The 27,764-nt window shown below is 50.7% G+C and overlaps 12 protein-coding genes across 12 annotated transcripts; 5 read left to right on the forward strand and 7 right to left on the reverse strand.

Annotated features, from left to right (window-relative positions):
- Positions 1-1,771: 1,771 nt before the first annotated feature.
- BDZ99DRAFT_406052 (heterokaryon incompatibility) lies at positions 1,772-2,496 on the forward strand (the record flags this gene model as incomplete). Its single annotated transcript, XM_033716442.1, has 2 exons — positions 1,772-2,321; positions 2,363-2,496. Coding segments are annotated over exons 1-2 (390 nt in total), but the record flags the coding sequence as incomplete, so codon positions are not given.
- Positions 2,497-4,202: 1,706 nt separating this feature from the next.
- On the forward strand, positions 4,203-5,139 carry BDZ99DRAFT_541610 (uncharacterized protein). The gene has a single exon (XM_033726743.1). The coding sequence runs from the start codon at positions 4,462-4,464 to the stop codon at positions 4,840-4,842; it is 381 nt and encodes a 126-aa protein (XP_033582728.1). The 5' UTR covers positions 4,203-4,461; the 3' UTR covers positions 4,843-5,139.
- Positions 5,140-5,159: 20 nt separating this feature from the next.
- On the forward strand, positions 5,160-6,644 carry BDZ99DRAFT_121965 (uncharacterized protein). The gene is made up of 2 exons (XM_033712529.1): positions 5,160-5,930; positions 5,988-6,644. Exons 1-2 carry the CDS (start codon positions 5,524-5,526, stop codon positions 6,532-6,534), a joined length of 954 nt encoding a protein of 317 aa, XP_033582729.1. The 5' UTR covers positions 5,160-5,523; the 3' UTR covers positions 6,535-6,644.
- BDZ99DRAFT_121971 (uncharacterized protein) lies at positions 6,644-7,389 on the reverse strand. Its single transcript, XM_033712531.1, has one exon. It carries the CDS (start codon positions 7,306-7,308, stop codon positions 6,754-6,756), a length of 555 nt encoding a protein of 184 aa, XP_033582730.1. The 5' UTR covers positions 7,309-7,389; the 3' UTR covers positions 6,644-6,753.
- Positions 7,390-9,122, reverse strand: BDZ99DRAFT_121970 (uncharacterized protein). The gene is made up of 2 exons (XM_033712530.1): positions 9,043-9,122; positions 7,390-8,786 (listed from the first exon to the last, which is right to left on the reverse strand). The coding sequence occupies exon 2, from the start codon at positions 8,762-8,764 to the stop codon at positions 7,472-7,474; it is 1,293 nt and encodes a 430-aa protein (XP_033582731.1). The 5' UTR covers positions 8,765-8,786; positions 9,043-9,122; the 3' UTR covers positions 7,390-7,471.
- Positions 9,123-9,937: 815 nt separating this feature from the next.
- On the reverse strand, positions 9,938-10,804 carry BDZ99DRAFT_514413 (uncharacterized protein; the record flags this gene model as incomplete). Its single annotated transcript, XM_033724873.1, has 2 exons — positions 9,938-10,501; positions 10,544-10,804. The coding sequence occupies 2 exons, from the start codon at positions 10,802-10,804 to the stop codon at positions 9,938-9,940; spliced, it is 825 nt and encodes a 274-aa protein (XP_033582732.1).
- Positions 10,805-10,876: 72 nt separating this feature from the next.
- Positions 10,877-11,854, reverse strand: BDZ99DRAFT_121991 (uncharacterized protein). The gene has a single exon (XM_033712532.1). The coding sequence runs from the start codon at positions 11,571-11,573 to the stop codon at positions 11,016-11,018; it is 558 nt and encodes a 185-aa protein (XP_033582733.1). The 5' UTR covers positions 11,574-11,854; the 3' UTR covers positions 10,877-11,015.
- A 15-nt stretch (positions 11,855-11,869) lies between these two features.
- BDZ99DRAFT_565701 (uncharacterized protein) lies at positions 11,870-13,829 on the forward strand (the record flags this gene model as incomplete). Its single annotated transcript, XM_033727507.1, has 3 exons — positions 11,870-12,088; positions 12,162-12,818; positions 12,926-13,829. The coding sequence occupies exons 1-3, from the start codon at positions 12,003-12,005 to the stop codon at positions 13,827-13,829; spliced, it is 1,647 nt and encodes a 548-aa protein (XP_033582734.1). The 5' UTR covers positions 11,870-12,002.
- Positions 13,830-13,973: 144 nt separating this feature from the next.
- BDZ99DRAFT_493740 (subtilisin-like protein) lies at positions 13,974-15,472 on the forward strand (the record flags this gene model as incomplete). Its single annotated transcript, XM_033723262.1, has 4 exons — positions 13,974-14,101; positions 14,388-14,692; positions 14,884-15,158; positions 15,344-15,472. The coding sequence occupies 4 exons, from the start codon at positions 13,974-13,976 to the stop codon at positions 15,470-15,472; spliced, it is 837 nt and encodes a 278-aa protein (XP_033582735.1).
- A 1,831-nt stretch (positions 15,473-17,303) lies between these two features.
- BDZ99DRAFT_122025 (high affinity glucose transporter) lies at positions 17,304-19,314 on the reverse strand. Its single transcript, XM_033712533.1, has 4 exons — positions 19,109-19,314; positions 18,654-19,053; positions 18,222-18,598; positions 17,304-18,162 (listed from the first exon to the last, which is right to left on the reverse strand). The coding sequence occupies exons 1-4, from the start codon at positions 19,192-19,194 to the stop codon at positions 17,448-17,450; spliced, it is 1,578 nt and encodes a 525-aa protein (XP_033582736.1). The 5' UTR covers positions 19,195-19,314; the 3' UTR covers positions 17,304-17,447.
- A 1,786-nt stretch (positions 19,315-21,100) lies between these two features.
- On the reverse strand, positions 21,101-23,456 carry BDZ99DRAFT_457728 (uncharacterized protein). The gene has a single exon (XM_033718752.1). The coding sequence runs from the start codon at positions 23,134-23,136 to the stop codon at positions 21,235-21,237; it is 1,902 nt and encodes a 633-aa protein (XP_033582737.1). The 5' UTR covers positions 23,137-23,456; the 3' UTR covers positions 21,101-21,234.
- Positions 23,457-24,043: 587 nt separating this feature from the next.
- On the reverse strand, positions 24,044-27,478 carry BDZ99DRAFT_505466 (uncharacterized protein; the record flags this gene model as incomplete). Its single annotated transcript, XM_033724111.1, has 6 exons — positions 24,044-24,859; positions 24,943-25,098; positions 25,153-25,219; positions 25,280-25,981; positions 26,090-27,165; positions 27,259-27,478. 6 exons carry the CDS (start codon positions 27,476-27,478, stop codon positions 24,441-24,443), a joined length of 2,640 nt encoding a protein of 879 aa, XP_033582738.1. The 3' UTR covers positions 24,044-24,440.
- Positions 27,479-27,764: the final 286 nt, after the last annotated feature.

Here is a 27,764-nt window from a genome sequence, read left to right on the forward strand (position 1 = left end):
TAGTATGTTCAAAGTCGTGAGGTGAAAGTGCTAGGAAGCCCTCTACGCCCACTGGCGCGTGAGACTCACGAATAGTGCGGTGTTCGACAGCAACGTCGATAGATCTCCAGGCGATGCTAGAATTGTCATTCGACTGCTTTAGAATATCTTCTTGTAGTTGGATAAATGCTTTTTAACCTTCACCGTACATAAGCAGCATATTCACGTCGAATATACCAATCAGGCAACAGGCGATGTCTTCCTGCCAAGTCTTCGTGACGCCCAAGATATCCTTTCTGCAATGCTGTGCCCGGACAGGTGGGTGCGTATTGGACTATATATAGGCCAATACGTATGTACACCTCTAGCAAGGATATTTTCGTCGATTCCGGTTATCTTCGCGATGTACGAAGCCAGAGAATTTCTGGCTCCATACTCGCTCCAATCTTTGGTAAAGAAACGAAGATTGCTAAGTGTTAGAAACGCTGGAAGGGTCCATCCCCTCGTGAACCACCGGCTTTTCTCGAAACCCTGGCTCTCTGGATCAAATACTCAAACCTTTACATCGGCTTGCTAGGCGTAGCACACCGACGATGTCTCGTACCATTGAAACGTCGAGTTTATTGCTTCGGATTACTTCTGTCGATACAGCAGGTGTCGACCCATACCCACTTATAGCCGTCCCTACGTGCCCGACGACAGCATAATTCGATAGTAGCAAAGCCGTTCTGTTAGCGAGCAGTCTCAAGATCCTGGATGTCTCGAAATGCGACTTGATCTTCTTCCCAGGTATGGGAAAGGATGGCGTGGCGTGGTGCTTCTTCATTAAAGAACTCTCTCAGTCGAAGAGTTTTGAAGTCGAGAAGTCGTATTCGGACCCAGGATTTGAGTATCACCTAAGTAGCGCGAAAGTGCAGATTGTTGACAAGGTCGGATGAGTTCATACGAGTGCGAAGCGTGTGCCTCTCCCGTCGTTTCAGCCCCGTTTCCTGCCAGACTGCGCCTCCGCCGTTTCTGTCCACCTGCAGGTGCAGCCAAGAGGTCGATGCAGGAAGTAGGGTCAGCACCGGTGAGGCAGCCACGCCTGCCAACTCACCCTCAGCTCGCGCATCTTTTCTTTCTATCCCTACTTCAAGGGATATTCTCTCGAACTTTGGGCGCTTTGTCAGCGACACCAAGTCTCCCGCGCAAGATCAACTCTCGGTCGAAGTTATAACATGCCGAAGCGAAAGCGACATAAAGAAGAGGATAGCCATTCCCAAGCTGATGGAGGAACGGAGTCACAGCCCAACTCAGAACTATGCAGCGTCTGTGAAGAAGGCTTGAAGTTGGATGATAGCAAGCTGCGGCCGTATCTTCGAGAGGGCCCGGAACGTGGTACCGTCATACGAATACTCGACAATGACCCCAAAACTTTTCAGCAAGAATTCATTCACAAGGACGTTCTACCCGATCTACCTGCCCTCAGACAATCAGCAGATGATGGCTGTAGTTTTTGCGGGTTTCTACTAGACTCCATTCTTGTTCAAAATCTCAAGTCAAGCTGCTTTGTAGAAATACGACTATTCTATGAGTGGCATGACCCGAAATACATCTTAATGGGCGGACACTTACCTTCGGGGCTTTGCACGCTCACAGTTGAGACTAAGGAGGTTCTTGGCGAAGGACGGCGAAAGCGCTTTTTCTTTATGGTTAAAGCGGAGCAACGTCAGTTATACCCCAAGCCCAATAGTTTGTCTCAAGTGGACGTCACTAATTCCATAATAATAGAAAGTTATGCCACATGGCTTGGCATGAATATCGCGCCAAACAGTCAAATACTCTGCAAGGAAAATATCATGGCTATCCGCAATTGCCTCAAACACCTGCTGTCGCGAGCTTAGGTCCAGTGGTACCCCTACAAGACTGCTTGACTTAGGGACATCACGTTCCATGAATCCTCGACTTATTCTCACGTCAGCTACGCAGCTACGAGTTCGGCTGAGAAAATAGGCGGATTGGAGTATGCCGCTTTGAGTTACTGCTGGGGACCTTTAGATGAAGCTGCATTGAACTTGAAAACCGAGAAGAGCACTTTGGATGCCACATGAAGAGTATTAGTATGGGAAAACTTCCACGGGCCTTACAAGATGCCGTAAAAGTTTGCAGAGAGCTTTCTATTCGCTATCTCTGGGCCGACACGCTCTGCATCATCCAAGATGACGAAGACGACTGGCAAAAGGAAGCAAGCAACATGGGAGAGATCTATAGTAACGCCACTGTCACACTATGCGCCCTAGCATCCACATCTTGCAATCAATCGTTTCTTGAACGGCGCGTGTTTCAATCATGGTTCACTTTCGGTCAATGATCAAGCCTCATATCCAAGGCCACTACAGACTAGTGTTTACCACAATTGATCCGCGCGATTCACCTTCGCACCTTACTCATATCGGGATCGACATGCAGTTGTCGAAGTGGAACGAAAGAGCATGGACGTATCAGGAATATATGTTGTCACGAAGAATGATCTGTTTTGGATTCTTTTCGTTGCATTTGCGCTGCGCTCATGGAACACTCTCTGAAAACAACGACATCCCTTTTGATGATTACGGTAAGACAATTTCAAGTATCGTGCAGATTTGGAAGACTCATTCGGATTATTACGCCCATTGATACTCGATAGCTTCGACTTACCACGGACGAGAATTAACAAAACTCGAAGACAAGTTTTCTGCAGCGACTAGTCTGGCCTCATGCTTTTCTGGGCTCCTCCACAATCAGTACATAGCCGGTCTTTGGCACAACGACCTCATCATAGGATTCATGTGGAATTTTGTCCCGGAAATATCTTGGTCAAATCTCCTGAACCTCATAGAAGCCAAGAATCCGGCTAATGCACCTTCCTGGAGTTGGGCAAGGCAGACTATGTTTTTTTGATTTAGGAACGGCGTCTTTCCACTTTCCGAGTATGATGACGATGCATGATAATGATGATAATCGCAAGTCAGTGCTACCAAAAGTCACCTTGCATGTGGAAATCGAGCCCACAGGGGGTGGACCATTTGGCCGCATTAACAAAGCTTTGATAAACATCTTGGGCGTAGTAAGGGAAGCCCCGGCGACGATGCATGAAACCAAAGGACCCAGATGTTCTAGTTCATCCAGTAGTTGTGAGCTGAGATTCAGCCATGGTAACACTGTGCTCTTCTGCCACCCCGATTGGTTGTATAGAGGCCAAAGTGCTCTGACACCGCCAGGCCTGCAATTACTTAAACTTGGAAATTTTCATTCTGACGGCTGGGCGAGACCGGACGAGGTCCGCGTCGATACTGTTGTTTTTGGCCTTCTTGTATATCCAACTGGGGTTCCCGATGAATATCGACGCGTGGGAGTCTTTAGTTCCCATGCATTCGTGGAAAGCAAAGGCGATGCATTCGAAGGACTACAGCCGCGAAGGATTTGTCTTGTTTGACGGTAATCGCACCGAACGCTTTCTTGTGGACTTTGGCTTTCTTCGTAGAGAGTGGTACTTGTAAATGACGGTCGCTACGCGTTTTGCATGAACAGTATAGTAAAGCCACTGAATCTAGCCAGCTTCCAATTCATTTAAAATGCTATACAATCAGCGATTCGGTCAACGCTTCACTTCCTAATAAGATCACTAAGTCGATGGCTGGTTGCAGGGGGGCCTCATGATGGCTAGCTTTGTCAACACCACGTTTTTTATACAATCGGTAAGCCCCTTTCTAGCCTCCTAAGTACAGCTACGTACATATCACAGCTTCGTTCTGTGCATCGTCGTCAACTCCGGCATTAGAATCTTACTTGTTTTCAAACGTCTTCTATACAAGCTACATACAGTTCATCAATACAAGATAAACTGTTCCTTCCGATTGCAGCTGCTACAAATGGCGCCGAATTTGTCTCGGCATAACTCCACGTTTGAGGCCGTTTCCCCTAATGATGTATTCAGCTCTTACCATTGTTCTATTGATTGCCTATTAGAACCGAACTGGATATATTGAGAGACATGCTTATGAGTTTCTACCTCATCACGTGATAGATTGACCATGGTTTGTTCATATTAGAGTGCTGTCACGATTGGAACTGACGTTGGGGATCTCGAATTAAACTTCCTTCGTGGAAACAAAATATCCCCAGAAGGGACTCTAGTTCCTCTACATGTAAACGGTTGGAGGCTGATATCAAATGAAGTGTCGTACATTGAGTCTTTACGGGAGCCTGATTGCATGAGTCTGCACTGCATTGGCGCTGCTACAGCGGATGTTCCCCAGGGACCGTACAAGCCATTCCTCACATCACTCGCTTGCCCGACCCACCGGGGAGGAGCTATTGACCCAGTGCATTTCATCGACGTTGATGATAAGATCTACGTATTGTACAAGATCGATGGCAATAGCCACAGCCACTGCGGCATATGTGGTAATACAGTACCGCCCCAGGTCAGTACGCCAATACTGTTGCAGCTTTTAGAAGACGATGCAACGACCCTGTGGGTTTCTCTGTCGAGATCCTAAACACATCAAATCTGACGGTCCACTCGTCGAAGCACCATCGCTGATACATAGCAATGACGGTGTATATTCTCTCTTCTTCAGCTCTGGTTGTACTCGCGTGCCTAGCCACGATCTGAAGTACGTGACCAGCAAGGATGCAGGCCCGTCTAAAAGGACCTCAAAGCCACTGCTCGTAACCGGAGATTGGAATTTGCTTGCTCCTGGGAGTGTCTTGGTGCGAAGAGAGAGTCAGCGCTGGCGAATGGTGTTTCATTCGAGGATTACGACACCCTTTAGAGGAGTGAGGACGATGCATACGGCAGCATTAGTTCTCAGCGGAACAAATGTGTCATTTGATACATGATAACAGAGTGAGTGAAGTAATTTAATTTGCAATGTCAAACAAATTTTGTCTTTCAACGCAATTCGTCGTGTCCTTCAACCTCAACCAGCCTCCTAGCCAGACATTACTCCACACCCGCCTTCATCGTCACTTCTTCCAGCTCTTTACTGCATCATGACAATAATCGCTTGACTACGCGACGTCCAAAGCTGAAAACGAAACGGCGACAACGGCATTGCCGTTGATGCAGGGGCTAGACATCCCAGCGCCGATCACCTCGGAACGCTAACCCATTTTCGTCGTCCACACAGCGTCGACTTCATCTCGCAACACTACACCCAAGACAGACCTTCAGCCCCACGAATAGCGGACCAATTGATGACACACTAAGAAAAGAAATACTCTAGACCAAAAGGAAGCGTTGCATGCGAAATAAAGACCGTGGATGCGCCTCTCAGCTGGCTTGGCGCTCGGGGAAGGCGTCAATGGACGAGAGCTTTGGACCTGATGCCCCTCAAACGGCGTCGAATAAGAGATGGCTTATATGTAATGAGCACATAAAAGCCTTGGGGTCGCCAAAAGAAGAGGCCGTCGGACTCAGCAGCTCCAGTTCTTCGTTCATCGAATTCCATTACCTTCGTATTACATTAGTCAATAGATCAATTCATCCCCATCCTTATATCAGTTTCAATCTCAGCTATCATGTTCCTCAAACACCTCTTTCTAGCCCTCACCGGCGCTCTGTCGCTTGCCACCACCCCAGTCTCCGCCCAACGCCCTAGCTCCACCCCCATCTGCGACTACTACGCCGAAACCATCCTCGGCGCCAACACAGAGGCAAACCAGCGCCTCCTCATGGTCCTCCTGCTTCACACCACCGTGCTCGGGAACTACACGACTCCGAACACCGGCATCGCCGTGCACGGCATCGCCACACCAGGCAACTTCCACGGGCAGGACGTGAACCTCATCAAATACTTCACGGGCGAGCTCGATTCAACAAATGATGGAACGACGCCGCATGGTGTTCCGGTTCTGCTTCTGGACGGCGGAGGAGCAGCCCCGCTGTTGAAGAACGTGAGCTCGTATAACACGAGCTCGATCCAGTAGTACGTAGCCCCTCACGTCCCTCCAAATTGCGAGCTCTAGATACTAAAGCCAGTCAGCCACCTCTTCGACCACATAGAACAGTACTTCGCCACCCTCCTCGGCTGCTCCAAGCAAGGCGGCGCCGCTCTCCCGGCCTACCAAGGCCGCGCCTCTATGTACGAAGTGCACAAATTCATGGACCTCTCCGCGGCGGAACTCGGCTGGTTCAACCTGCAGGCTACCCTCGCTATCGCCTCGCTCGGTTTCTCAAAGGCAGATGTGGCGATTGTGAATGATACGCTTTACAATGTCTTCAGCAAGCGGTGCTCGCCGGCCGTCACGCTGGTTCCGATGAATGCGGGGCCGCAGCTGCAGTCGTGCTGTGTCAATGAGGATTGTCCGTTGGATGCGAATGCGACATGTGCGGCGTATCCGAATAAGGGGGTTGGGGTTCCGCCGGAGGCGGCGAATGCGACGAATGCGAGTGCGAGCGGCACGGAGAGTCCGACCGGGACCGCGGCGGTTGCTACGTCGACAGGGGCTGGTGTGCCTGCGATGGCTGTGGAGGCTTGGGGAACGGTTGGGGCTGTTTTGGGGGCGGTGATGTTGGCGGTGGCGTTGTAGGAGTGCGAGACCTGGTGGGTATGGTGGAGAAGTACGATCTGTGCGTAAACAGGAAGCAAGTGTATAGTATCAGTGATGGAGACATTGTCACGGCGGTTTCGTTCGAGAATATGGGAATTTTGTTGACATTAGTGCGAGGTTTTGGCAGTTGGAGGAAGCTAGGCTGTGATATATGGTATACATGGGACGTAGAAAACCAGTGTCGACACATTGTAATACTCAAAGAGACTTCCATAGAAAGTCAGATGCGGTCTTTCCTTCGCTTACTGTAATCAAAGCCTTCTTCATCAAAAGCAAAGCTCGATGTCCCGCCACCGATTGGTTTCTATCTAGGAAGATTTGAATGACATCGAATGAACAAGCGACAAAGGAGAAACCTGCAGCGCAGTCCACTGCCAGTTCCAGGTTGTAGGGTATCATAGACACCGGCATAGCTCCCGGCGCGGTAAACTTTCGCGAAACCTCAATCAGGACCTCAGTGCAGAAGGCATACAGCGCAAAGAAGTTGAGTTTAGCGATCGGAAACGAACCAATGAACTCGCTCTGTACCACGTCCTTGATCTTGTTGAGGGATTCCGCAAAAGGCTGTTCCTTTATCCGCTTCTCAAAAGCAGCAGACTGGCGGCTCTTTGGCGTCGTTTTTTCTTTCCGATTAGTGAAGATCTGATTCCAGAATTTGCCGTCACCCGACCATCCAGTGCTGCACAGTGCACAAAAGAGAGACATCTTGTGTGCCTTGATGCGCTCCTTCAGACCCACTCCTCCATCTGCCATCTTCCTTGGAAGCCCAATGTACCTGCCACTCCTGTATTTCTTAATCCCACCACCAAGATACCGGTTGAAAGTGTATGGTCGGCCGGCTGCTAAGGAAAACTAGCTCGACGAACATGTCGCAGAGCTTCTCTAAGAACTCAATCTTTGGGCAGGTATCCGTCAGCTAGCGAAGGATGTTGTACATCCACAGAACTATTCCAAAGGCACCACGTTCGTTACAGAGAGACGATCCGGCCTCCATCGACAGCGTTAGGATCATGGTCATATGACGGCCGGCTACCCACGAGGTTTGGTAAAACATATCGAAACGGGATTCTTTCAGATAGTCATAGAGCCATCCAGCCAAATTGTACAGCCTAGTCGCCATAGCCTGGGTGTGGCTGTCTGTTATTTCAGGCCTGCGGATTTCACAAATCGCATCCCTGACTTCTTTGGGAAATACAAGGGCTTTGATCCGGCAATTGATATTGTTTGGAACATCGTCTTTCCAGACAAAGTTCTTGCATGTCTCTAGCATGAGTTGCACCCCAAATACAATGGGCGTATATGCGAAGTCACGAGATCTTGATTGGAGATAGTTGCGGACCTCGGGCAGAAGAATCTGCATCTCTTTGCGTTTAACGCCGTACTTCTCTCCGACTATGAGCGAAAGCTGTTTGATGCTTCGTAGGATAGAACCAATCGCATTTCTATCCATAGCTTGTCGTTGATCGGCTAGTTGCAGGACTTTCGAGGCTTCGTCTTCTGGTAACGTCGTCAAAGATGTGTTGCTGACCGTCATCTCCGTTATTTGCATGAACATCTCTTGCTGATGTGCTTCTTCGCGAGCGGACAAGAAGAACTTTTGGATAGGCTGCTTTTCCACAACTTCCATAAAGGCAGTATCTTTCTGCTTTGTGGCCCGGAAAGTTCGTAGTTGATGTGCTGGCGTGACTAGTCCGAGGCCATTTGAGAATTGTTGGTAAAGAGGCTCTTGGCTAGATCTGCGTGCTTCTTCCTCAGCGACGTTAATGCCACGAATCATTAGGCCAGTTTCCTTGAGGATATAACGCTCTAGTAGTCCTTGATGACCTCCAATAGCAGGTGAGTAGACGGAGGCGATGTTCTTGAGTGCATAGTAGCCAGCGTTCGGCAGCCATGCAGCGAACGGTAGCGGGATAGCTCCCATAGCAGCCTGACACCAGTACTGTTTGACAGCAGTACAAATGGAGTCCATTTCCAAGACGTAAAGACGAATATCGAGCACATCTTGAAGTAGGTTGTCTTTGATCGTCGATCGTTCGATGTCAGATGCGTCCGGCAGAGCGGATCCATTGCAAGGCTCGACGTTGAAATCGTCTTGATCTTGCTCGATCAAGCTGCTAAGAACTTCAAATCGGTTCGTCTTCGTATCAGTAGCAACAGCCGAGGGCTGCTCCGATGCTTTCGTATTTTTCTCATCTTCTCGAGCAAACATAGCTTCATAAGCTCGACCTAGTCTGGATATTCGAGTCAGCGAAAGACATTCTTGGCACATTACTCGACACAGGTAGGCTCTAATTAGTGGCACTGCCAAGAGTGCTTTAAATCGCTTTAAAAAATTGAACACCACGGAAGCTCGTCACATTGAGCATTCTGAAAATATAGGGGTTCTCGGTCGGCGCAGGGTACTAGTTAGATACCATAACACGTTGTTGATTATAGAGATAGAGTAAAGCTCTGATTGCAAGAGTGTAAGAGCGCATACCGACTTACGTCTCGTTGAAATGTTGATGCGAAGCTGTGGCAGCGCTACTATCCGCATCGCTGATCTCATTCTCGCGATACCATTGATTAATCTTCCTTCTACTCAACAAAGCTGACCTGAGTGCCCCTTGAACATATTGGGGGGCTGCGATCTTCCTTTTGCCAATAGACTGCGCAGCTCTCAAAATCTCCTAGACAGTCTCAATCTTTGCCGGTTTCTTTGCTTTCTTTTTCTTTGATGACCCGTCAATCGAGTTGGAAGACAGGTAGTCGATGACAATCGCAGTGATCTTTTTGTAGTTCTGGTAGATGGTATACAGCGAAGGTGTGAGCACCGCAGGCCTTGGAGTTTGTTCAGGGGTAACGATCTGCGAGGCCATGATGGGGCAAAAACCCAAAACGGCGAGATGCTTCACAAAAGACAAGGCCGCAAAACTCTTTCTTGTAGATATCTCCGATGAAATAGGAATTGTGTAAATTGCATTTATGAGGAAGAGGAGCCTCAGTGAGAGGAGCGGAGGAGTTAAGAACCGTCACGGTACTTCTCCGGCGCTTCCCAAAATAGATTAGACTGTACTCAGGTTGCCACTACTAGCGTGTCAGTGGCGTTACATCCTTCCATATCCGTAACAAGGGGGAACAGGGGAGTACCCCCCCCCCCCCTTTCATAGGCTATATATACGGGCCTTATGCCTCTTCAAATCAACACAGAACTGCTTCTTCACAACCTGAGAACTGTGCATAGACTCCACTCCTCCTTTTGGCAAACTTTGGGGCTTTCCTCCTCCATTACTTTGAATCCATCCCATCATTGCTCCCAAACTCATCGCCGCGGAACGTACAAACATCAAACCTGTACCGCTACACAAATAGCAACCATTTGGCGATGGAAAGAAGCGAAAACTTAGTCTTCCGGAATGACGCAAAGACATTTTTCTCCTGTGTCCTCATCTATCACTTCCTCGCCATCGAGTCCAAAATCATCACCAGTCGCATCGCTCTCCGCGAAGCCTTCAATCTCCATTTCCACTAATCCGTCGTCCTTGGCCGTCTTTTCGTATTTGTCCTTGAATCGTTCCAGATCGAATAGAGCATCTTTGTTGTATTGGGCGTGTTTGACTTCTCCAGTCTTCTTAACCTTGATCTGCCTTAGACGAAACGCAAACACGAAATCATCTACATCTCCGAATTCCGCCTCTGTTCTTGCAGTCCTATGGCACTCATATTCTGGGCCTGCGCCCAGTGGAACGCCAGAAAATAGCGTGGCATCTACCCCCGCATGCGTATAGAAACCCTGGTCCTGTATGACTTTACTAACTCCGGAAGCTCCAGAAGCGATCATAACGCCAGTAATCATGAACAGCCTTTCACGGAATTTATTGGCGATAATATATCTTCTGACAGACTCTTCCCAGATAGCCAATTCGATGTATTCTTGGCTTGGCACAAACCAATTTGTGCGCATGTTCTTTGCGGTTAGAGATTGCCCTTGCTGGTTTTGCTAGCTAACACCCAGGTCACCGCCCGCTCCGAGTATGGATTGTAGGAAGGATCCCCAGACGCCGATGCGGCCGCTCTTCGATTTGGCATTCCATGACGTCCAGTTACGCTGGTTGTGGGTAAAGATGGAGCATGATTCTAATGGGGGAGTAGACGTGTTGATCGGCTCATCTGGTAAAGAAGGTGATGATATGATACCACTGAGTCTGATGGGGCCCTCCGGTGGGCATGTACGTGTAGGCGCGAGAAAGTAGCATGGCTTGGAAGCCATGACTTCTGTGATATTGGGCCCTTACAAAGATCTAAGTAATAAGTAAGCATCAACTTTCCTCCATAAAAATGACTTGATTCCAAGAAAGCCGTTTCCGTTGAACGAACGATAACACAAAAACTCACGGATACTCTGATAACCACACCGCGTATACGGAAGGCTGACCTCTGATTAAGTTTTTCCTCCCAGCCGCTTTCCAAACGCAATTGCTTCAGGCGCAATACCGAATTACTATATCTGTGTCATAGTTAGCAGCCATCCGCTTTACTGAGATCTTACTAGCTTTTACCCCCGCCTGATCTTCTGTATAGGGCTGAAGTCGACCTGATGATCTTGCCTTCTTTGCCTTTTTCTTCACGAGGCTGATTTTTCCTTGCACTCTAGCAGCTTGTACTAAGTTCTGGTTAGACTCCAGCTTTATCCGTGGTGGCGAGTGAGCTGGCGGCGAGTAAGTTGATGATATACTAGGTGAATATCTGTAGGAGTCTGGCCTATCCTGATAGCGATAATAGCAGCAGAAGAGGAGTAGAACCATGAAGCCTAATAGAGATCCAAGAACTGCTCCTACTAATACACCAGGGCTCGGTCCGCTAGATTGGGACTCTGTAGATGTTCCGGCTATTGCAATTAAGGTTGCAGAAAGTCGGAATATTGTTGTTATGTAGGTGGTAGTTGATCTTTCGATGGTGAGAATAATAGGCGCTGGTGTGCTTGTAGGAGAGGGTGTGATCCAAGCAGGCTCCCGATGCGCAACGTTCACGACGGGCATCAGCGTTATATGCTCACCATCGTCGAACGAATGTGCGAACTCGAAGTTGAGACAGTTGCTGGCAATTGCTGCGTTGTATCGAAGCGCATTCTACGGAGGCCGGGTCTCCAGCCATCTCACTTCAAAAGTAGAGGGCGGTCAAGGCTACAGTAGCACGTGTGAGAGGGCAATCTAGAAACAGGAAGGGGTTGAGCTTTGTGCTTCGTACAGGTAAACCTCGAGTGGCTGAGGCTGGTATCATGCGTACTAGTCGTTTCACAGAACAATGACAAGGCACGGCGTACCGGTGCCCCATCCACAGATTTCCAGCGCTGCCTAGTCCTGGCCTCCTCTGGGCGACATGATTTCTACAGCAGCTTGCTAGTAGAGGCAAACACAAGTTCTACTTTCAAGGCTACTCTTTACTCTGATTATTCAATATCGAAAAGGATGAGTATACCAGCTGCTTCCGCAGCCACGGAGGCCATTATCCTCAAGCTCATCGGCCAAGGGGACGATCACGAAGACTGCAAACGGTATGATCGGGCGGCAGAAACATTCGAAGAGGCTGCTTCAACTGGCGGAACAATTACTCGGATACAATCACAGCGACACTCTTGACATAAGAGACAAATGGGCCGACAGTCTTCAGTCTGCAGAAAAATATACGGTAGCAGCTTCATGCAATGCCCAGAGCCTCATGCGACGACAAGAATGTGTGCCAAAACGCCTTTCCCCAAAATTCGCTGAATGGCTCGAGGAGGTCTTGGAGAACCGTAGGAGGCTTGCGGAGAACTATTCGAAAGCTGGTTGGTCGACGGACTCTATCAAGCAATATCGTCAAGTGCTTGCCGACAAGGCTAGCCTATCGAATACTTCAGACTTGGAGACGTATTGCAGTGATCGATGTATCCTGGCCGAAGAACTCGACAAGACCGGAAAAGCAGAAGATATGAAAGAAGCGGTCAACATCTACCAGGAGACTTTAGCGAAGACGGAAACAGTCCTCGGGTCTGAGCATGTCCAGATCGTCAGATTCCGGTATGGTCTTGGTGTGGAACTCGCCAGACTGGAGAAATTTGAAGACGCGAAGAGCATTCTTCGAAAGAACGTCCAGGTGCCGAGTGCGCAACCTGCGGCTAATCTCACCCAAGATGGCATAGCGGAAATACTGGCAGACACGAAAGTGTCTCTTCGAACATGCGAAATGGCGATAGCTAAGAAGCTTGAGCTGGAAAAGCAGATCAAAGCACAGGCAGAGAAAGAGTACCAAAATCGGTTGGAGACAGATCGCCACGAAAGAGAGCTCCATGAGGAACGGCGCCTGACGGAGGAAAGCTGATTACGAGAACGTAGAAAACAGCACAAACCAGACGAAGTCCCCTCGTTAGTAGAGAAAAGGAACGTCTTGGCGCCGAGCAGGACAAGCCAGGACGTCTCGCGGTTTGTGCTGGACCAGTTCCAGAGAAGTTCCCCCAAGTAGATAGGCAGGCGGTATGCGAGGCTTCCGCGGAGAGATATCAGCAAGAGAAGAAGACTGTGCTTAAAAGCGAAGCCCACAGGCCGCGATTCGATACTTTCGAGAGCCCGCCAACGGAAAATAGAGGCGATAGAGATAAGCCGAAACAGGAGCGGCCAGAGCAGCATCTACCTGAAGAAAAGCGTGAAGAGAAAGAGATCTTAGACGCTAGAAAGGGGGAGGTCACGAAACCATCACTTGAAGCAAGAAGTCATCAAGCCGCAGACGATCCAGCTCTTGATGTCGCACAAGAATCGGGTGCGGGGAGAGTTTGCGATGAGAGTAGCGAGAAAATGCCTATAAAGGATGGAGCACAGACCGCGCCACCTGAAGTTTGCCAGAACCAAGAGGGATCTATAGAGCAACAAGCATATGTGCACCTCCCAGACACCAACAAACCGACGCTGATTGAAGCAGCTCCGCTTAAGCCTGATTTCAATATACACAACCCGTTCTCTGGACTACTCAATCTATTTCCGAGCGTCGGCTTCCAAGAGATGTCTAGACATAGAGCAACATCAAACCCAAATCCCTCAGACCGACAGCCTGAGTGCTACTCAGGGCCATCCAAATTAGACAAGTGTACGACAAGCGTCAGCCTCCAGAGTTCAAAAAGTAATGCATCAAGAACTCAAGTGAATCATGCCGACGCAAAGAAGGCAATCGTCCCTACAGGTTCCCCTGAAAAACAGCCTATAGACGCCCCAACGGCCAATATGCTGCAGGAAAGCTCGCGAACGGTTCAACCCAGAATTTAAATTCCTTCCATTGAGATAGCGCCAATCAAACCTATGGATTCTGCTTTTGGTTGGGGCCTGCCAGGCGGCTGGAGAAGGGAGTTCGATGTACCGGATATTAAAGCACCTACGGAAGTGCTCAAAAGAGCACACTCAGATGAGGACATGCGCATGTCTGCTACAGACCACCTAAGGGCTGAAATTGAAATCACTAGGCCCTCCTCGGCGATGGGCCACAAGGTTAATGGCCGACTCTTAGATTGGCCGTGTCCCCAGCCTAGGCCTCAAGTTGCGTACGTACCGAGCAGTCCATAAGTGGTAATAACACATGAACAGACCAGAGTAGGCAGATAAATGGTTCGCAGAACTAGAAATTGAGACTCATCCTTTCTTGGATAAGTACAAAGACTTCACACTCAAAGGGAAGCGCTACAATCATGTCAAAGTCGCAATCTTGGACACCGGAGTCGCCCGATCGACGAGAACTCAGATGCCCGCACTAATCGAGCAGCGGAAGTCGCACATCAAAGGTGGCATCGTTGGAAGTTTGGCGAAGACGTTACCCTAGAATGAGGATAGCGACGGCCACGGAACTCATGCCGTAGGCCTGTTGCTCAAGGTCTGCCCTTTGGCCGATGTGTATGTATATCGGGTGACTGAGAACGATACGCACTCAACAAACCGGGAACACGTGGCCGAAGCGTTGGAAGATGCTATTGGTAAAGTCGATATCATCTCTATTTCCTTTGGATGGGATTTAGATAACAATCAAAGACTCCGAGATCTGCTTCAACGCGCCTATAGGGAGGGAGTACTCGTTTTCGCTGCGAGCTCGAATGAAGGAACGCGTGGTAGCATCGCATACCCAGCTAGATCAGACGAGGGTAAGTAAAGTCCCCCGTACAGACACTACGTGCCTTTCTCTGTGCTATCGCATGGTGTTGTCCATACGAAACGTAAATCGAGTAGCCTCTCGAGATGGCAACACTATTCGCAAAAGTATAGAGCGTGCTCTAGTAGTATCGACACCGCTCTTTATTGGGAACTCGTGCTGATTTTGTACCACCACCACAAGTCATTGCCGTCGACTCAGCAGACTACCATGGCGAGCCTTCCAAGTACAACACACCTGAAGACGATCAAAAGCTGAGATTCACTGCTCTGGGTGAAGACGTGGAATCCGCGTATCCTCCTCAGCGGGCCCGCGCAGGTGTAACTCCAGGATCTAAGAGGCTCTCCGGAACGTCGTGTGCAACTCCCATAGCGGCAGCGACGGCTGCCATGTTGCTAGAATTTGCGAAACAGCCACCCTTGGGCTTCGATCCCAGCGTTCTACAACATCTCAAAATGGTAAGGGGGATGCGGGCAGTACTCACGAAACTGGCATCTCAGAAGAAAGCTCAGGCCTCACGTTTCAAATCATTTAAACCCCCGGGAGCTATTCCGCTGCACGGAGCATCATCAAGACGGCGGCGAATGGAGTGACCTCGCGTCCCCCAGATTCAGAGCTGCCGATGATATTGTACGGTGCTTAGGTAAAGAGTTCGGAGACATCGTGGGGAAAGAGATCTATGCTCACATATCTGCCGAGTTTAGGACTCGCAAATAATGACCAAGAGGAGCTGGGTTATGGTTATCAGGTGTTGAATTCCGGACAAGGTTGAGTTCTCAGATAGCGTAAATCCTTTACCAATGTTTTATATAATTCCTTCAGATACCTCTCGTCTAAAGAGTAGGCAGTCAGTGCTTGACTCTGAAACTCCTCGAGACCTGACCTGCTGATGATTTACGGTAACGTGCTGTGCTATTTGGAGATTAACCTTCAACCTGTCAAAGAACAATCCCACGTCAACCTCAGAATGAAGTTGCGATTCCCAAAACCATACCTAGCCCTATTAATAGTCATTACCTATCGCTCCAGTCGGCAAAGCTCAGATCCACTCCGACAGCACGAAATCTAGGCACCAACCCCGATATATTTACGGATGCACGACATCGTCTCTCTAGCAAAATGACTCTCCGCAAGTTCGGCAAGCATTCTTGGAGCCATGGAATGAGCTCAAAAAGAGGCTCCAGGTTGGTAATAGTTCCGCCCCTCTTCCACGTTCCGACATCGGTCATCGTAAAAGTAGGACCGGCGCAGTACTCGTAGTACCATACCTTGAAGCCGAGGGTCTCTAGTGATCGAGGCAGCATCATGGCCACTTTTTCTCCGGCGCGGTCAGGCTCGGTACTATTCTCGAAGAACGCGAAGGATGGAGCTACAAGGCTGTGAAGCTTGTGAAACCCTTCCAAGGATCGCAAGGGAGCGGCATTGTTGTTCAGTGGAAGGATTTCCAAGTGCTCCAAGGTATCGTGGTGATATAGGAGTATTGTGACCACGTCATCTAGCTGTTCCCTAGCTACGTGTGGTACGTATATTGGATCTGCGATGGCAATTTCGGCTTTGAATCTCTTGATGCCTTTGAAAGATTAGAGAAACGAGGTCAGAAATTCGGGCGTGTGTACCCCTTCGATGTGAAGATCGACTACGTTAGAAGAATTTCGGGCGGCCACCTGCATGAATGGCTCAGCGTCCTGAAGGTGCCATGCTTTCTTGACCTTGAGCTTTCGCAATGAGGGAATGGTTGAAAAAGAGTCAAACAACTTTGAGCCGATATTATCTTGTACAGGATTGTCGGGAGGGCAGTCTCCAAGGTAGTAGATACTGAGCTTCAGGAGCGATCCAAGGATTGGTCTTGAATGTGCTATTGCGAGTGTGCGTAGAAAGGCCGGTAAAAAGTCGTCGTTGTAGGTATCAAGCTCCCTGAGATTCGACGTGAGGGAAAGGAGGCCAGCTACCATAGCTACGTAATTCTGCAGTTCAATCTGCAAGCAGCCAGGCCCTCTTGATTTTAGGTGAGATCTTCAATGCTTGGACGTGCTTGCGGAGACGTTCCCAAAGCTGCAGTCGCACCCTGGAGTCTGAGTATGAAGAGAACCGATAATCTGGTTCCAGGATCGTTAGACTCATTGAACGCACCTTTACAGCCAAGCTGGGATTGTCGAAAAGTGTTTTGAGGAGTCGAAAGAATTGTCGTGTTCCAACTCTCACTGAGGCTGCGGTATAGAGAACATCCTGAGTGCACCTAGCGAACTTCCTTGAGACGAGGGCCACCTTCGGTATGCGGTATTCCATTTGGCTGATTTGTGAGATAATGATCACTAGTAATTCGTCTGGAAGGTGTTGAATTGTTCTCAGACCTATTGGCTCGAGCATGCCGAGCAGCCTATTCGAAGGCGGGAGTTGCTGCATATTGTGGTTGTCGTTGGAATCGATCATGTCAATCTCGACGTGATCTGGTGATGCCATGTCGAAAGCATAGAAAGTAGTATGGAGCTTTATCGGAGTGTACTACTTCAGCGAACCGGTAAAAATCTACAGTGGCGGGTCGTTCTTCGAATCTGTGTACACCCCTGTCAAAGGCAATCTCACGAGTCCATCAAAGGTCCGAAGTGCTTCAATATCATCTGATTCATAATAATGAAAGAAATACTATGAAGTGCCTCAAGCAGCGGCAACAACGTGTAAACAAATGATTGAGACATCATATGAGAGCTGGCTCCAATTTATCGTCCCAATCAGCAGCCCTTGGGCCCTCACCCCGTCTTCTCAGCGGCGACGTCCTCGTGGTGCATCGCCGCCTCCTTGTCCGTCACATCACCGTGCTCAAGTGCGACGATCTTGCGGAACTCAACTCTAGTCTTCCACGGCTTAATGCCGCTGAAGAACATCTCTTCCACATCCTCCAACGTCTTGCCGGACGTTTCAGGGAAGCAGAAGAACGTGTGAATCGACATCGTGGTGCAGAAAACGCCGAAGATGACATAGACCTTCCATTGGATGTTGACAAACGCAGGCGGGACGAAGTAGGACAGAGCGAAATTGAAGATCCAGTTCGCGGACGTGCACAGCGCAACGGCCTTGCCACGGACGCGGAGAGGGAAGAGCTCGGGAGGGTAGATCCATGATACGGGTCCCCAAGTAGGCGCGTATGAAGCCACGAAAAGGTATGTGCAGGCAATTACTGCCTTTGCCGGTGCGCCGGCGATTTGCCAGCTCTCCTCGGGCACGTTGTCAACGCCTCCTGGCGGAGCCGCTTTGCCATAGCTGGCCATCAGACCTGCGTTAGCGTACATCCAGATGGACATCAACGTAGCACCGATAATGAGAGGGCCACGGCGACCCCAACGATCAATGAAGATGAGGGCGAAGATGGTCATCACGACGTTGATGACATATTGAATGGAAGAGGCGACTAGGTTTGTGTTGCCGGTCAGTCCAGCCATGCCGAAAACGTAGGTGATGTAGTACCTGGATCGCTCTAGGTTAGCTACGCTACAGTATGTAAAAGATAGGAACGAGGAACTTACATCATGACGTTCATTCCCGTGAGCTGCGACCAAATCTGCGTAAATACACCAATGTGGGTTCGGTTGATCATCTTTGACTTGAAAAGTTCGAAGTAGGTAACGTCGGCATTGGTGCGCTCGAACTCGCACATATCCTTGATCTCGCGAAGCTCACGACCAACAAAGGGTGCCTGAGGGTCACCCTTGCCGTGCACCAGCGTAAGTACCTCGTGGCACTCCTCCCATCGATCTTGCTTAGCGAGCCAACGAGGTGATTCGGGCAGGAAGAGAAGGCCCACGAACAATCCAATGGCGGGAATCATCTGCAGTCCCCAGGGGACACGGAAGGCGGCAGTGCCGTTGATGAAGGAGCAGCCGTAACTGATGTAGAACATAATCTATATGCTGTAAGTAAAGGCGATGCAAAACAAACGAGGCGGTGATTGCACGTACCAAGATACCCCATGTAATGGCCCACTGCTGAGTTCCTACGACACGGCCTCGCATACTCGGGATAGCGAGCTCCGATACGTAAACGGGAACTTGTGCGGAACAGATACCAACTGCAAGCCCGTTGATAAAGCGGCCAACAACGAGCATTCCGATGTTTTGGGACGCGCAGATGAGGATAGATCCAATACACCAGACAATGGAACCGACTTGAATGGCTTTTTTCCTACCAAGCAAATCCGACAGGAATCCTGAGAGGAGGGCACCGACGAAGGAACCTCCGGGCATAGAAGCAGTAATGCCGCCCTGCACGTCGGCCTTTGGTCCAGAGCACTTGCTGTCGTTGAAAGGCGGCCCATCGGGGCCTTGATTGAAGTAACACTTGTATTGCTGGGTACCCAGACTGATGACGCGTTAGTGAACAGCCAAAAACGGGGTCTTGATAGTAGAAATCTTACATAGCACTCATCGAGGAGATATCGAAGCCAAAAAGGCCTCCTCCGATGACCGCAATAGCGGTGATGATGTAGATGTTTCCAATCATGTTGGCGGTTCGTCGGCCACGACCAAGCTGTTACTCTGGAAAGGCGGCGCTCGTGGTGCTCTACAAACACCACGAAGATGCGAGAGACGGCCACTTAAATAGTTGCGGCGCCCCAGCACCACGGGAAGGAGACCTTCCCGCCCCGTTTGGGGTAACATCTCCACCACGACGGGTTCCCCGCGAAAGGAGACGTTAGCAGGTTGGTGTGGCGTCCGGGGCCCACCCCCTCTCCAACGTGGTATGGAACCCGATGAGCGGGCAAGAAGTGATCTCCGCAAGACCCACACTGGTGAGAGCTCTCGGTCGGGGTTGGATGACATGGCAGCGGTACGGCAGGCAGGTGAGGCCCGCGTCCCTGGATCAGCGCTGAAGTCTTACCGATCAGCAAGAAGCTCGCCGTTGCGAGGACCAAGGCCGGCCTCTTCACACAAGAACAAAATGCTTGAGCTCTCTTTTTTCCATCTGCTCAAGCGCTGGAAAGACTTCTAAGCATTTTGAAGCACTCCTAGGCTCGTCCAGGATCCCCAGACACGAGCATCGCATCCAAACATCCGATGACATGGCAGCTCTTCCTGTGGCCCTCGCGTTTCGCAGACCCCTGCCACGCCGCTGACGACTTTGCGTGTCTGTCGCGCGACGTTGCATGCGGCGTCAAGCTTTACACGGCAATGGTGTGTGATGGGGGCCGCAAAGCGCTGCCGATCAGCCAGGCAGCCTGCCCATAGGGACGAGCATTTATGCCGCTAGCAGGCCGATGAGCCGAGAAGACGAGCAAGGCTTCCCCATACGCCTTACCCAGCGCGTAGCGAAGCCGGTTGACGCTTCACTTTTGTTGGGCTCCGCTGGCGTGCAATTGGACGGACGAAAGACTTGGCTCAAGACGTAGGTGGCGAGGGGGGTGGCACGCAGCATGGCAGCCCGTCCCGTCTCTGCATTGCGGGGTGGATTTCGATGTCACGATGCTCCTGCAGAGCTCGCGTAGTTTCTTTTTCGGGCTCGCGGCGAAGGCTAGCAAGGGAGAGGTTGGAGAGTGGTCGGCTGATGATAATTGTGAAGGTGCGTTGATGGAAATGCGCCATGCTTTGATTCTTTGTCGAGATGTGAACGTCGGCATTCAGCATGCTGAGGGCTGGTCGATAGCAAATGCGAACGAAAGTAGCTAGCATATACTGAGGTCTCGATGCCCAAAGGACTTGGTGAGGAGGCTTTCTCCTATATGCGGTCGTGTTGTAGGAGAGGTGGAGAGCTGCAGTCTCGCAGTAGACATCGATTCTGGAGGCGGGCCGACTTCCGCTCTAGGAAGCATACCGCTCCCAACTAGGGAGACTGACCAAGACAACAAATGGTCTCAATTCTAACGGAGATATCGGCTGTGACGGCACACTGTATGTAGGGTGATCCAGTTTGTGTGGCTGGCTTCCAATAAGCCATTTGTCTTGGGGCCAAAAGCTCTCCGCAGACTTGCTCTCCCAAATTCCCAGAGCGTTCTGAGATCCCTCTACATTTTGGTATTAGAACCAAACTAATGCTATGGATGCCTGAGAAACTAAGCTACAACGAGATTAAGTATCTTCTACTATTAAATCATTCCACCATTGATTGTTCAACGGTTATCCACTCGACTAGATGCCCGAACCCATCCTCGCTGCAAGATATCCCGAGTCGGTGCTAGGTAGCCCCGCAATAAAATTGCACGCAATGGAAATTGGGCTACCGTTTGACTAACCAAAGACGGGCTAGCTATGGTACTCCTCACAGCGGTATCGAGGGAGCAATAGTGGCGCCCGATCAGTGAGGTTTGCGTGTGTTCAAGCATATGACCTAGTACCTGTACTGATTAAGAAGGCTGACCAGGTCGACATAGGTGGTAAAGACACGAGAAGGCTGTTTTAGACTTTTTTTTATAGTCTATTTAGGAAGGCTCTAGTAAAGAAAGGAGAGAAAGAGAAGCTACATGACCCGGACCCAGACCCGGACCCAGACCCACACCTGGACTCATACCTGGACTCATACCAAAGGGTGTGAAAACAATGAAAAACACTACCAAATCACTCGTCCATGCCGCAGACGCTTGACCCCCACCGCTGGCGAATCCTCCACTTGACCCTCCTGCTGGCCATCATCATGTCCGCGCTTCCGGCTAGCGAGAGAACCGCTAAAGGTGGCGGGCGGCGACGTGGAGCGACGCTTGGCAGGATGCTCTGGTGGTGCGAGAGGGTTCTCCCAGCTTCCCTCTTCGCGCGCGTGCTTCACGCCGCGCTTCGTCTTATCCGCCTCATCTGGGACGTAGGCTAGCTTCTTCATGTGATGCTTCGCGAGGGGTGCTTGGAGCGACTCGGGAGTCTCGACGCACGAGCGCTTGCCTAGCACCAAGGGTGGCGGAATGATGTTGCGGAATCGCGGTGGTGGGCGGGCCTGGGCAGAGCGATGCGCGGAGGATGAGGTGGGAGAGGCGCCCTCAGTTGGATTGGCATTGGGGGTCTTGCGGGTTGATAGGCCGGTATAGTAGGACGAGCCATTCTGCGCGGTGAAGAATCGGCCACCAGAGGGTGTGGTCGTCGTCGCGTTCGAAATATTGGCCGCCTTTGGTGTATCTTCCGGCTTGCGAGCCTGGGCAGAAGAAGAGAATGATCGCTTGAGCTCAAGAATGGCTTCATGAGGCATAAGGGCGACTTTCTCGTAGATGTCGCGAGTCTTATCACCAGGCGCGAACATGCCGCCACGTGGAATCTTTGTCTCTTCCGCCGGGAGAGTATGTCGACCACGAGCAAATACCTTCTCCAGCTCCGCTCGGCAGGCATATTTCGCCTCCAAGATTGCGCTGATGTGGTTGGTGACCGTGAAGTTCCACAGCGTGGCATCATCGGTCTTCTCGGCACTGGCCTCTGCCCGTCTGGTACCCTCTGTCAGGTAGTACTCCAAGTAGGCCGCATGCGCTATGCAGCATTCCAGGCAAACAAAGGCGGTGTTGCGAGATGTGCCGCGGCAATTAGTCGCGCAAAACTGATTCTTCTCAGTGCGGACGATGTGCTTGCATTCCAGAATATGACGACGTCCCGAGCAACGTTCGCGCTGCTTAGGGGGGGAGTGAATAGTATCGTTCGTGGCCACGCTTGGTGTCGACACTGGAGAAGTAGGGAGTCTGGAGCGAGGAAGGCTCGCGGAACCAAAGATTGGGTTGGAAGCTTGCGAGCTAAAGCTGTCGTTTTTGGTGCTCGAAGCACCACCAGATGTATGCGTGTCTTTGGTCTGCGAGAAATTCGAGGCAGTCAAGTCCGGGCAAGGAATGCTCGGAGCGCCGAAGACAATGCCTGAGCTTGAGCTCTGGGCGTTGTGAGAGTGTGTTGTGATGTTTGAGGTTGTGTGGGGCTGGAAGGTCGAACGTGTTGTTGTTTTGGGGAACAGATGGCTTGGAAGGCCAAAGGCGGGATGGCCAACTTTCGCACCCGAACTTCCTTTGTTGTTGTTGTTGTTGTTGTTGTCGTTGTTGTTGCTACCGCTGGAGGCGGCTCCGCTGGAGGTGCTTCCAGTCCGAGTGCGTCCGCTCTGGGTGCTGTGAGAGCTGGGTGCGGTGTTGACGGAGACTGCAGACGAAGGGGTTGTTCGACGGATCTTGCACGGTCTCATCGCAGCAAGTGCCTCTTCATATGCAGCGATGGTTTCGGCAACCACGGCGGAGAAGGACTTCGAGTCCCTCGGTGGTTGAGTAGGGGAGTACGCTGCCCCCTTGCGAGATATCGGCGTGAGCCTCGCTCGCTGGGCTGTCGTCGGTTGCGGGATACGGCCGTGGGCGTCAGCGCCGTCGTATTCCTCGTCGTCGCGCAAGTGCTTGCCGAGCAGAGTGTGGACGGCCATGCGTGTTGTGGGGGAGGGAGTGAGCAGTCCTAAGACGAAGTTGGAGACCTTGGACAAGGCGGTCCAGGGAGAGTACCCAAAAACCATTGTGGTGATGTTGACAAGAGGTTGTCGGGTGGGTGTGAAAAGGTTTGGTTGTAGGTGTTAGGAAGTCGAGGAAAGGCCAGGTTCTTGTGGAAGCTGAGCCTTGGCGGCCGGGCGAAATGAAAATCCTAGTGCGGCTGTGTCGTCATTCAGCGACATGGCGGGTGGTGAATGACTATCGGTGCGGACTTCTTTTATCATAGGTGGTGAATTGCTGCTCAGCAGAACTGAAAGACGCTAGGTTGGGGGTCTACACAACGCAGCTTGATACGAAGATATATACAATATTAAGACGAGAAGAAGTGGGTGAAGGGAATGATATAGAGATATATGTGATTGAGTACAGAGTTACCCTACGTTAAATTAAGATGATTTGATGCTATAGACGTGGAGGCCTCTCGAATAGACCGTCAAGCTGTGCTTTCCTAGCTTCAAACTTACTGGAAAACGCAACCAGCGCTTCGGATGGCTTTGTGCTAGGAAGCCTCCCTGCAACATACTGCGAAACGCTTCCTTAAGAAAAACGAATAGAACTTGTAGCAGTATCAGATTTGAATGTACGACACTTCCGTTCTTTAAATGACCACCACTGGGTCGTCCTCGAAGTTTCCATCTTGAGCGAACAACTCCGGTTCGACCACGTCAGCTAGAGTCTAAACTCCCATCTGTGAGCGAGTTGGGCATGTCCATCAGTACAAATGGCACAACTGATGGATTAAACAGATGTCGTCTGATGATGGCGATGATGAGAGATGAAAAGCGGATGAGCTGAGGTTGAAACGGAACCAAAAGCTTTAGCGAGGTCACGTGAAGCGTCAATCTCATACATATCACCCAAACATTCAACACTTTAATTTAGATACGTGGCAAAAGCGCGCTGGGGAAGCTAATGATCTTCTGGGGACTCCTGGGGGTGTAGAGAGTTTGCGAATTACGATGTAAAGTTCCGTTCAAGGTAAATCAGGCCGGCGACATACAGCCATGCCTCCGTTACTCTTATTCAAGCACTGTTCGGATTGCATTTATCGCATGAGCGAATTACCAAGATGAATAGTGCTTTGATGTGCTCCTGGGAGGATAGAAGGCCTGGAAAGCAGTATGTCACGCCCCGCACCTCTAAATCAAGCCATCAAACCCACAACCACGCCTCCACCACCCTTCCTCGTGCGCTTTTCAAATCACACGCCCAATGCCAGCCCACTGAATCCTCACACACACCTCTGTAGTCCCCCGAACCATATCTCATCAACAACAACGCCATCTAACATCCTCAACGCGGTGAATCCACTACTCATAAACCCCTCCCCCTACCCCATCATATCAACATCACTCGCACTCTCACTATCCTCCACATCCTCTGTTCCTCCATCCCCTTCCCTCTTCTTATTCTCGTCTTCCCTGTATCCTAAATCTAGCACTCTCACCCTCCGCCTCGCTTTCTCCAACACAGCCACTACCCTCCTATCTTTGCGCCCATTCACGACTATCTCCTCAGGCTCAAAGCCATCGTTCGCGAAGATGTGCTTGATATACGGCTTCAGCCGCGCGGGGTCGGAGAGGTCGAGTGCGGGGACGTTGGGTTGAGATTGATCAGGGGCGGCGGGAAAGAAGGTAGGAGATGAAAGAGGGTGGTAGGGTAGTGGTGGTAGAGGTTGCAAGGAAGTGGACGGGGAAGGGATGAGGGGGAGGTTGGGGTTGTAGGGGATTGAGAGGAGATAGGATGAGTCTGCTAGCGTTATTAGCTTACGCAAGATTTATGGTATGACAGAGGCGTTGGGATTTGCAAGCGAAAGGGAGTGGGAAACATGCCCTCTACATGCACAAGTGCAATCAGCTCGGCGTCGTCCGCAAACTTGACGTCAAGGACTGTGCCAGAGCCGAATTGCAATGTGGTGGTGTCGCACGATCGAACGGAATTAGGAGATTCGTCGAAGACGTCGGCGTGAGTGATGCGGTGGAGGCGGACTGGAAATTTCAGCATCTATGCACAGGCATCTAAGGTTGTAATAGTAGACTTACTCTCATTCGTGTTAGTCTTCGGTAGTACAGCGGCGTAGGTGGTGATATCGTTTGAGCCATCGAAGTCCTACTCTAGTCAGCATGCGTTGTGATCAGGATCGCCCACAGAAAGAATAATAAAGCTCACCTCAAACACCATCCTCAAGTCCGCCCCCCTACTCTCCCCCTCCTCAAGCACTACACCAGTACCCAGCCCCGTGCTCTCCGCCTGCCACTTTCCAATCATCTCAAACAGTCTTCCACACACCTTCTTCAACCGCTCGTTCGCAAGCTCCAACGAGAGCGCTTCCTCTTTATACACCTTGCCCTCCTTCGCAGCCTGCACTGCCTTCCGCGTATCGTCGTACCCTATCTCCGATGCCGTTGTCGGAGGCGAAGCCAGGGCAGCGAGTTCCGTTCCTGGCCGCAAATAGGGTGCAACATCGCTTTGCCGCAGTGGTCCTTGCAGATACTCTAGCAACAAGCTGTAGTCGATGTCGGGATCTCGCTCGCCATCTGATTCTTCGCGACTACCCTCCGCACCTCTGACGTCGATCTCCCATCGTAGCCAGCGGGAAAACGCGGCAAACTGCCGCTTCTCGTCGCCAGTGGCAATAAGAACCGAATGTGCGAGGAAACGAACGGAGCGGATGGAGTCAAGGATGGCGCCGAACACAGGGAGAGGAATGGAGAAAAGGCGCGAGAAAGACTCGTCATGGTAGCGAGCGAGGCCGCGGAGTGTGCTGGTGACTATGCTGCAGCGGTCGAGTGCGGGGAGGAGTGAGGTGTGTATGAGATCTAGGAGCTTTGTGAGGCCAGTGATGGCGGCGTGATCCCAGCGTTTGTGGCCCTGCAGATGTATTTTAGGCTTACATCGTTGATATTCCAAGGATCGTTGGGGGAAAACAAAAGATGTAATAGAAAACAAGCCGCAAATGGAAGTATGAAATGTACTCACACTCTCCGCTAATTCCTCCACCAACCACTCCTTCAGCGTAGCCGGACAGCTTCCCGTAACTGCTAGATGATAGAGCGCCTGCTCCAAAGTACCCTCTCCTTTCTCCTCCAGCGTTTCACTGATATTGCGCATAAACCGCGCCGGCAGATCTTGCGCATGAGTCCAGAAAGCACGCATACGCTGGAGGCATTGAGCCACATACTGCAGCAAATTCTGCAATTGAGTAGTCTTAGATGCAATGAGATGCAAGTAGATTCCCGCAGAAGAGATGAAGCGGAGAGTAAGAGGGACGAGGACAAGGCGAGTGTCAGACTCAATACTTGAACGAGAGCTGGTGGTATTTCGGGAAGTGATCTCTATTAGGAGGCCGTGACTGCAGCTGTAAGGATGGCTGGCGTGCACCAGAGGCCTTGTTTTCTCAACCTGCCACGCAGCCGGCAGGCCAACGCTCACAGTGCTCAAAGAATCGTAGATAGTCGGACTGATGGTTCCATCATCCATGCATCTGACGAGTACGTCCACAGCGTTATGATCCTTCAGATGATGAGAGTGGAAGATGCCATCGATTTGAGCCTGTGAGCTGAATGCGCCGGTATCTCCAGCAGCAGGTCGAGCGAAGGGATTCGCAGGTGGTACAGGGATGACAGGAAGTTTTGGGAGCAGAGACTCTACATCCATCATGGCGAGCTGATCCGGTAAGTCCGGACTGATATCAAGATTGCTGAGGTCGGGCTGGCGCTGGAGGAAATCGTCGAGCGTCGTATCGTCGCGGAACGAATCCCAATCTTCCGTCGTGAGCAGCCCTTTTCCATCTCCATTAGACGAAATATTGATTGAGAGCGGACCGTCTTCGGAACGCTGTTTTGACGCCTTGGTAGAGATGCCTGTTCTGGCTTTGACCGCATCCACATCGATGAAGTTGACGCCCCAGCCCAAGCATGCAACTTTTGCCTGACTCTTCCCAGCCTTCTCTTGAGAACCATGAACAGTAGTCGAATCCTTCAGCAAGAATTTTCCCGTTTCTGCAGAGATCACATCGACGGTCCCATCGCTCCAGGCGACTGCAATGGCTTGGCCTATGTCGGGATTAGCACGTGACTTTATTTTGAGAGAAGCAGAATGAACGAAGGATTGGCAATCCAAAGGCAGAGGAATGGGGAAAGACAAACCATTAAACTTCCAGCACACCCGTTCAACTTCTGCCATTCCTTTCCTCTTCACCCCAAACGCCCTCTGCCCGCTGATTCTCCACACGTCCACCTCCTCCTCTTCAGATACCGTCGCGACAAGGTCCATTGTCGGGCAGTACGTCAGCAGATGCGGTTTCACGGGGTGTAGAAGCGTCTTCTCTGCGTGCAGCAGCAGGATTGGGGGCTGCGGGCTCTCCATTATGGGCTTGTATTTGGGTCTTTGGTGAGTGGAAGATGCAGAGTACAAAAACACGCGTGTGCAGAATTGGATTTATGTTTGGGTTATCGTCATCGTTCTTCAACCGATCTCATCTGATATAGTGAGCGTCCAAGAGATTGATTCAATTATCCGCGCATTGGGAGTTACGCAGAGTTTGTTATTGGTTGGTGGTTGGGTCTAGAGATGAAGTCGCGTCGCGTTCGCTTGTTATATTTTCGGGTGAACGCTAGACGAATCGGGAATCGACATAAATGATACCAACGTC

This window comes from Mytilinidion resinicola (genome assembly GCF_010093595.1).
Source record: "Mytilinidion resinicola strain CBS 304.34 unplaced genomic scaffold BDZ99scaffold_2, whole genome shotgun sequence".
Classification (NCBI taxonomy): domain Eukaryota; kingdom Fungi; phylum Ascomycota; class Dothideomycetes; order Mytilinidiales; family Mytilinidiaceae; genus Mytilinidion; species Mytilinidion resinicola.

Coding starts and splice junctions, on each gene's coding strand:
- BDZ99DRAFT_541610 (XM_033726743.1), top strand. CDS start 4,462: ATGCAACGACCCTGTGGGTTTCTCTGTCGAGATCCTAAACACATCAAA.
- BDZ99DRAFT_121965 (XM_033712529.1), top strand. CDS start 5,524: ATGTTCCTCAAACACCTCTTTCTAGCCCTCACCGGCGCTCTGTCGCTT. Junction 5,931..5,987: donor AACACGAGCTCGATCCAGTA/GTACGTAGCCCC, acceptor AAAGCCAGTCAG/CCACCTCTTCGACCACATAG.
- BDZ99DRAFT_121971 (XM_033712531.1), bottom strand. CDS start 7,308: ATGGCAGATGGAGGAGTGGGTCTGAAGGAGCGCATCAAGGCACACAAG.
- BDZ99DRAFT_121970 (XM_033712530.1), bottom strand. CDS start 8,764: ATGTTTGCTCGAGAAGATGAGAAAAATACGAAAGCATCGGAGCAGCCC.
- BDZ99DRAFT_121991 (XM_033712532.1), bottom strand. CDS start 11,573: ATGCCCGTCGTGAACGTTGCGCATCGGGAGCCTGCTTGGATCACACCC.
- BDZ99DRAFT_122025 (XM_033712533.1), bottom strand. CDS start 19,194: ATGATTGGAAACATCTACATCATCACCGCTATTGCGGTCATCGGAGGA. Junction 18,599..18,653: donor CCATTACATGGGGTATCTTG/GTACGTGCAATC, acceptor TACAGCATATAG/ATTATGTTCTACATCAGTTA. Junction 18,163..18,221: donor ACGGGAATGAACGTCATGAT/GTAAGTTCCTCG, acceptor AGAGCGATCCAG/GTACTACATCACCTACGTTT.
- BDZ99DRAFT_457728 (XM_033718752.1), bottom strand. CDS start 23,136: ATGGTTTTTGGGTACTCTCCCTGGACCGCCTTGTCCAAGGTCTCCAAC.